Below are 8,205 nucleotides of genomic sequence, written 5' to 3'. Positions count from 1 at the left end.
GGACGACAGAAATGTCCTTTGGGGAATTTGCCTTCCTAAATATAGAAAGGCTTTATCCTGAGCTGCCCACATCGGAATCTACGTATTGCCCTGTAAGAAAGAATAAGACAAGTGAAAGCGCCACACACACAGCCCTAGAAAGATGTATTACATAAATGGCTGAAAGGGATTTGAGTTCTGTTGGTGCCAAATTGTGTCACAAGGAAGAAAGTTCCAAACTGAGAAACCCCACATCACCATCCCAGAGCCACTGCACTAGATTGAAGCACTTTTTATTCTTTCTGCTGAACTAGAGAATCACATGGATGTGTCTTCGGAACACATTTCAGGCAACCATTTCCTTTTCCTCTTGGTGCCAGTCATCCTTCCACTGCAGGCATCTGTATCCATAACACATTCAAGGCATGCTAACTTATGGGACCTGCATGAGACCACATCTCAGAGCACTGTCTGTGAACCGAGGCTATGGTGCTTTTGTGAGGTGTTGGGAAAGGAAGAAAGGAAAGTGGGTGATTAAAGTGAATGGAAACAAAATTACCATTCTCAACTTTGATCTATAAGGATCGGTATGGAGAGGATTATTCCTCCCACCCTAAGCTCTCAGAGAACACTCTGCTAGGGCGGTATGACAAAGACACCATCCTCATTGAGGAAACTTCTGTGTTTAGGTGGCTCCACGAGATCATTTATAGTATGAGGAATAAGTTTGTGTATTTCATTTTGCCATGCACAGGTGATAAGGACATAGCCCCTCCTATAAAATGACTTATATTTACACCTTGGTATTTTAAATGCTTCTGTTAAATTACAATACACTCCTTCTACAAGACCCTTGCTCCTGTTGCATTTCCTAACTCCATTCTTACATGGCACAAATCTGTTGTAACAGATTTTTTCCAGCTCGTCATATTGCATAAGGAGAAAGTAATGTTCTGTCACACAACGCTGTTTGTGGTAAACATTTTTTCTCATGATTTCTTCATTACAGTAGTCCCTATGATATAATGGCATTCCAGGTTCAATAATGACACGTCTTTCGACTTTTTCTTTGGTAGGTGGTCTGGTGGGCCCTGTCCTACGAAATTCTTCCAAATACTCTCGAAATTCTTCCATTTTATCTTCTGGGGAATCAAAATCTGTATCCACCTCTTGAAACTGCACTGGCTGCAGCAGCTGCTGCAGCAATAGAAGCAGGAGCAGTGGGTGTGTGGTGATCAGAGTTCTCATCATTTTTCCTGTAGACACTAAAAGAGATAAGGAGATATGTTCTATTGTGATAATGTGCTTGCTTCACATTTCCTGTGAGGGGCACATTTATGCCACATATTGCTGTTCTGGGCTCTAAGATTTTGGATCATTTTTAAATCGCCAACTCATAATCGATCTGAATACTTCTAAATTGTTCACAGAAATGACCTTACTAGGCCTGCAGTTCAGCCTAGAGCTGTGGTAAGAGAAGAAAAGGTGAAGGAAGGAGAATGAGAAAGGGAGAGAGATAAAAGTAAGGAGGATGAAAAGGAAACAAGGAAGAAATGGAGCAAGAGAGAGATTAAAGGCCGGGCGCGGTGGCTCACGCCTGTAAACCCAGCACTTTGGGAGGCCGAAACGGGCGGATCAGGAGGTTAGGAGATTGAGACCATCCTGGCTAACATGATGAAACCCCGCCTCTACTAAAAATACAAAAAATTAGCCGGGCGAGGTGGCGGGCGCCTGTCGTTCCAGCTACTAGGGAGGCTGAGGCAGGAGAATGGTGTGAACCCGGGAGGCGGAGCTTGCAGTGAGCGGAGATCGTGCCACTGCACTCCAGCCTGGGCGACAAAGCAAGACTCCGCCTCAAAAAAAAAAGAGAGATTAAGGAGAGAAGGAAGGAGAAAGGAAATCAAGATAGCAGTGAGGAGAAAGGGAGGGAGGCAGAGAGGAGGCTCACATGCTTCTTCCGTCTGAAACAAATGCATCTTTTCCCTTTCTAGGAGTTGAGAACTTGCTCTGAAAAGAGCCACCCTCCCCTTTCAAACGTTCCACTTTGATAAGAAAAAAACTCCTTAACCGTGTCTTTCTTTCTCCTCTTGCTCTTTTCTGACCATAGATGCCCTTGGGAAAGGGATCAAGGAAGGTTCAATTTTGAGCAGCTGGGATAAAAATACATTCTTGAAGTCACCCTAAACTAAAAACAATGATACACAGTAATAGCTAGCATAATGAGGAGTTAAGTGCCAAGCACTAGACTAAGCACTTTAAGTATATTATCACCATCATCCAAACAACCCTATAATAAATATATTATTTTTAGTATTGTTGTTGTTATAACAATGAATGTTGCAAAAAGAAGGTAAAGTTATTAATATCTCTCTGTGAAGGGAAGTTGCTTAAAATCTTACATTAGATCTGGCAGACTCCTGGTTCAAGCCTATTTTTGTCTAATTTCCACACATCTGTTCTTAGCTGGTATTCTATGGCCTCTATCAGTCTGGTTTCCCTTCCTAAGGCTAGACTGTATCTCCTTCTCCAGGCTGTCAAACACAGTGACTACTGAAATGGCCAATCTTAAAACTGAATTTGAGCCCCTAGAGTGCTTTGACAAATTGGTCCACACTCCATGAAGAACCAACTGTTTTATTGCAGAAGCAATCTCCTGAGTTTTCTTACCTTACCAAGCTCTTTGTAAAAGAAGTCCTACTTGGTGGCAACCTGAGTGATTCTCTAACAGTCGCTCCCTGGAGACCTTGATCTATCAGTGATGGAGATGGACAACCTCCTGTTCTAGGCTCGATACTGAGTTTAGAAATATGTGTGTAGAAAGGTTAGAGAATGATGGAATTAAAGAAAGGTGGATGTTGGGGGACACATCATAAAGTGGAGACAATATGAAAGTTGAGCATAGGAGTGCAAAGAATGGAAAAGAAAAGAAAAAGCTGCGTAAAATAGTGATGTGAGAATGGGCACTCTGGGGTGGCCGTGTGCCACACTGTCCCTCCCCTCCCTGCTTTTCCTCCCATCCCTGCTTTCACACTCTCATCAGTGTCCTCCAGGAAGTCTCTTCAGAAGAGTGATCCCATGGTGACAGGCCAGAGAGCTCAGAACATATTCTCACGAGAACGTAGAGCCTCTGCAACATCTTGATCTGGAGAGAACATGGACAGTACACGTGTGAGAAGCAGAATTCAGGCAGCTGTGGCCCTGCCCTTTCTACTGCCCGAGAACATGCATAGGGCCTGTCCAGAATACTGTCTTGTTCTTTAAATCTGCAACCTTCTTCACTCTTGATTTATGAATTCAATTGTGGTTTCGTTCTTCTCAAAATCCTTTCTCATCTCAAAGTATGTGTATTTTTTTTTGTACTCCATTCTGTTACCCTTACAGATTCTTGGAAATCTTTCAACCACCTGGAATTTATTTTAATGCATAGTAAGAAGTTAGTGTGGTCTTTTTTCACATGATTCATACATAATCTCAGCATCAATTATTTGGGAAAAAAGCTATTGTCGCATCTCTAATTTTATTTATTTATTTATTTATTTGAGACGGACTCTGGCTCTGTCGCCCAGGCTGGAGTGCAGTGGCCGGATGTCAGCTCGCTGCAAGCTCCGCCTCCCAGGTTCACGCCATTCTCCTGCCTCAGCCTCCCGAGTAGCTGGGACTACAGGCGCCCGCCACCTCGCCCGGCTACTTTTTTGTATTTTTTTTGTAGAGACGGGGTTTCACCGTGTTAGCCAGGATGGTCTCGATCTCCTGACCTCGTGATCCGCCCGTCTCGGCCTCCCAAAGTGCTGGGATTACAGGCTTGAGCCACTGCGCCCGGCCTCATCTCTAATTTTAAAAGCTACTTTCTATATTTCGTAATTCTGTTTCTGAACACTTTTTTCTGTTTTGATGTGCCATAATATGCTGTTTTACTTATTATAATTTTGCTGGTTTTTTTTTTTAAGAGTCACAGTCTCACAATGTTGCCTGGGTTGACTCAGAACTCCTGGGTTCAAGGAATCCTCCCACAGCCTACCAAGTAGCTTGGACTACCGGTGCACTCCACTGTACCTGTACTTATTATCATTTTGTGAAACATTTTGATATCTCATAAAGCAATCTACACTCATTCCTCTTCTTATTCAAATGTTCACTATGGAGACAAACAGAAAGTAGATTATAGGGTGCCTGGGAGGTGGTAGAAATGAGGATTAACAGTAAATGAGAGAAAGAGAGACAGAGGAGAGAGACAGAGAGAGATAGACAGGGTGGCAGTGAGGGAGGGAGGGAGAACACAGAATAAATAGTGTTGAAACAAGATCACTCAGTGTTTCTGAAGTTTTTGCCTGGTAATCTCACACAGCAGAAACTCCTGGCCTACCTGGGGAATATAGGCGTCTTGGTTTTTCCTGGGTTCTCACTAATTGAAATTTCTGTGGATGAATCCAGAAATTTGCATTTTAAACAAATTTAAAGGTGATTCTTAGTTCACTAAAGTTGAAGGAAGAATTTCTTAATATGCATTAAAATGAACTTGTGAAAAAGAAAACATCAGAAAACAGTAGGGAAAATGTTTGGCCTTTTCAGCAAATGTTCTTGGAAGAAGAATGGGATGAGTCGCTTCCTCCTTTGGGCTGTTGTGAATCATGTTGCTATGAACATGGGCACACAAATACCTGTTCAAGTCCCTGCTTTTCCTCCCTGTTTTTACACTTGCTTGGAAGGTTTATTGCAACTTAGATTTGCAGACTGAGAAAGGCCTTGGAAAGGTTGTCTATCTAGTTTCTCTTCCTAAAATCTGAGCCCCAGATCAGAACTCTGTATTTAAACACACACATAAGAAGTTTACAGTAAAAAGAAAAGACTGGAATAAGTAATGGGCTTGTAGGTGGACCAATGTATTTCAGAAGGATTATTAAGTGGTATTTTAAATTTTTAAATTTAAAATTAAAATGTAAATTTAAAACTGATTTAAATTAAATTAATTTTTTAAAAAATTTTTGAACACTTTATATAATGAAGCATCAATAAATCATGATCATATAATAATTATATAGCCTTAATCACAAAAGGAAAAACTAAATTAAATCTTTTAAATTGACAATAAATATAATAACTTACAAACTCAGTGCTGATGAAAGTGTGATGAGATGTTTCTGTCAAAAAGAAATTGTTATAATTTTTTGGAAAATTTGAGAAATACAATAAAAAGAATAGCTGATACTTTCCTCTAGCATTTCAATAGCTAGAATTCTAAGTTGCAATAATTTATATTGAAAGACAAACAGCAAATTTTACTTAAAAGGGGAAAAAACTGAAATTTTAAAATACAAATACCCAAAAAGGTGGGAAAGGAAAAGGTTAAAATGAGTCTGATGTATTTATAGAAATGACAATAAACATTGCAACAATAATTATTATTATAAGAGCTAATATTTATTGAGGCACTCAGTATTTTATGTGCATAGAATTGTATATTCTTAGAATGGGCTATTTTCCAGAATTTACAAATTTATTAATCAATAAAATTTTAGATCATCTGAGAAACAAAGAGAATAGAAAAAAGAAAAAAATTAAAAATTTAGAGATATTAAATATTTTGTGATATAATATTATAGTAGTAGGACTCCCTGGTTGACAGTGAGAAAAATTCCAAACAAATTACCTTAAATGCAAGGGGCACTGTATTGACTCACAGAACTTGGAAGTCCAAGAGGTAGGACAGGAGACAGAAATCAAATTCTTGACTAGACTCTTGTTCCTACTCTCTCCCACTCTACTCTCCTTTGTACATTCACTTTATTCTCGCATAGGGTCTCTCCATGTAATGAGAGACCCTACGCAGTCATTACATGGAGAGACACTGCCCCTTTGTGGCCTTATATTTAGGGTCACAGTAGGAAGTGGCATTTTCTCCCACCTTCACCCAACATGGAAAATAACTTTTCTGATTGGCCGTGCTTCTGCCACATGAATAAATCCAGGGATGTGGGGCACTCTGATTGGCTACCTGAAACACATGTCCTCTTTCCGAAGTAAAGGCAAAACTACACAATTAAAACCCAACAGAATTCCAATTGTCGACAGAAGGGCTGTTCCCTATTACACAAAAAAGGAATAGAGACCGAATCTGAAAGTAATAAACGTGCTTTGCTGTTTAGCTGGGGGAAAATCAAAACTCTCCATCTATAGCATGTTCCCAATTAACAGAAATATAGATTACATGGGAAAGAAAAGAAAAAAAAATAGAAAATAAGTTGTTATTTCTGAATGATATATTTCTGGGTAATTTTTTATTCTAATCTTTAAAAGAGACAATTTTACAAATTCAAAAAAATAACAAAATGTCATTGAAGAAGTGAGGTTTTAAGAACTGGATTGGGCATGTTCTTAAATATTAAGTGCTATTTTTCCAGACTCCCACATGTTTATATCAGTAAACTCAATTTTCTTCAGCATCAGGAAAATCTATGCCTTAGTTTGAGTGGTTGAGAAAAGACAGATTATAAAACTTCAAAACTTAGAATTAGACTAACCTTTGTGAATAAATCCCAGGGTGTCTCTTAGTTAAATCCGGTAGAAAAAATATAAGTTTTAACAGCTTTAAATTTTCACAAACATTTTGAGGCAATATTTATGTCTCAAACCTTTACACCCATGATTGAACTGAGAATGGTACCTGTCATGCGCGTCCGTGTGAAGAGACCACCAAACAGGCTTTGTGTGAGCAATAAAGCTTTTCATCACCTGGGTGCAGGAAGGCTGAGTTGGAAAAGAGAGTCAGCGAAGGGAGATAAGGGTGGGGCCATTTTATAGGATTTGGGTAGGTAAAGGAAAATTAGTCAAAGGGGGGTTGTTCTCCGGCGGGCAGAAGTGGGGGTTACAAGGTGCTCAGTGGAGGAGATTTTTGAGCCAGATTGAGCCAGGAAAAGGACTTTCACAAGATAATATCATCGCTTAAGGCAAGGACCGGCCATTTTCACTTCTTTTGTGGTGGAATGTCATCAGTTAAGGCGGGGCAGGGCATTTGCACTTCTTTTGTGATTCCTCAGTTACCTCAGGCCATCTGGGCGTATAAGTGCAAGTCACAGGGGATGCGATGGCTCGGCTCTGGCTCGGAGGCCTGACATTATTCATAGTTTTTGAGTAAATAAAAGATGTTCTTATTTAAAAAAAAAAAAAAAAAAGAGCACATTCACAAAGAAAATTACTGAAATACTTGATTACACACACATAAACTGAATCGCATACCATATACATGAGTGCATAGAAAATTTCACCATAAACAAAAAACAATATAAGAATCTCTAAAGACACCAAATATAAGATTCAAAGACCACAAATAGTTTAAAAATACTTTCTAAACATGTGCAGTGTGAATGAGCTTCTCAAACTCAGGTGTAAATAAAATGTTAATTCCTTCTCTAAATCCAACATATCTGTACCGAAACCCCAACGATTGAAGGTGGCAGCAAAATGTAGCTCAGTTATTACTCTAGGTGTCTTCCACCTTTCTTACCGAATCAGAGAAACCCAGGAATCTGCAGTTGTCCTAGTACAAAAAGTTCAGTACCTTATATGTGAGTGCTGATTGGCATTATCAAAGTTTCTCTTTCTGTTATAAATGGCCTAAAGATTGAGCAGAGGTTTTCCTCTGTCTTTCAGGTATCTAAGAATGTAATGCTAATGCTATTAACTTCCACTTGAACCATCAAGGCCCAAAGATATGACAACTTCTTGTGTTGTAGAAACAAAGAAGTTCTCCCTTTCTTTTCCAGTCTTCTACAGCAATATCCTTCCTCTAGGTCCTTATGTCTGTGAAGAGAAACTAATAGGTTCCAGTCTGGTATAGCCTCAAGCAACACCTGAGGCTCCCTATACTTTTAGAGAACTAAAATACTTTAGACATGGCTTTGAAAAACAAGAGAGAGCAAGAAAGTTAGCAAAGTGGTAGAGTAGAAGATTCTCTGACATGACTCCCTACCAAAAAATATAACTAGAAAATACTCAAAGACAAAAATACCACCCTGAATCCCTGAATGCAACAGAACTTAGGGGAGAAGTGGCAAAATCCCCTTGGTCCACAGAATCAAAACAAGCCACCACCAGTAAGAGAAATAGCCATTTTAAACTGTGCCAACCCTTCCCAAGCGGCCAAGCCTTCCCCAACCCTTCCTCTTCCATGGAGCGTTTCTGTGGCCGGCCACTTCTCCCTGACAATCACACAGACAGGCCTGCATGACA

General features: G+C 39.7%; 1 protein-coding gene across 2 annotated transcripts; it reads right to left on the bottom strand.

Annotated features, from left to right (window-relative positions):
• Window positions 1-256: 256 nt before the first annotated feature.
• On the bottom strand, window positions 257-5,681 carry RNASE9 (ribonuclease A family member 9 (inactive)). Of its 2 annotated transcripts, XM_050796591.1 has the most exons (5): window positions 5,627-5,681; window positions 5,083-5,117; window positions 4,343-4,394; window positions 3,011-3,121; window positions 257-1,244 (listed from the first exon to the last, which is right to left on the bottom strand). In XM_050796591.1, coding segments are annotated over exons 4-5 (630 nt in total). In that variant the 5' UTR covers window positions 3,012-3,121; window positions 4,343-4,394; window positions 5,083-5,117; window positions 5,627-5,681; the 3' UTR covers window positions 257-615. The 2 variants fall into 2 exon arrangements, with proteins under 2 accessions (XP_050652548.1, XP_050652549.1); XM_050796592.1 differs by lacking the exon at window positions 5,083-5,117.
• Between the last annotated feature and the right edge of the window lie 2,524 nt (window positions 5,682-8,205).

This window comes from Macaca thibetana, chromosome 7 (assembly GCF_024542745.1).
Source record: "Macaca thibetana thibetana isolate TM-01 chromosome 7, ASM2454274v1, whole genome shotgun sequence".
Taxonomy (NCBI): domain Eukaryota; kingdom Metazoa; phylum Chordata; class Mammalia; order Primates; family Cercopithecidae; genus Macaca; species Macaca thibetana.
Note: the sequence above shows the minus strand (reverse complement) of the source record. Positions and strands in the feature narration are given on the sequence as shown.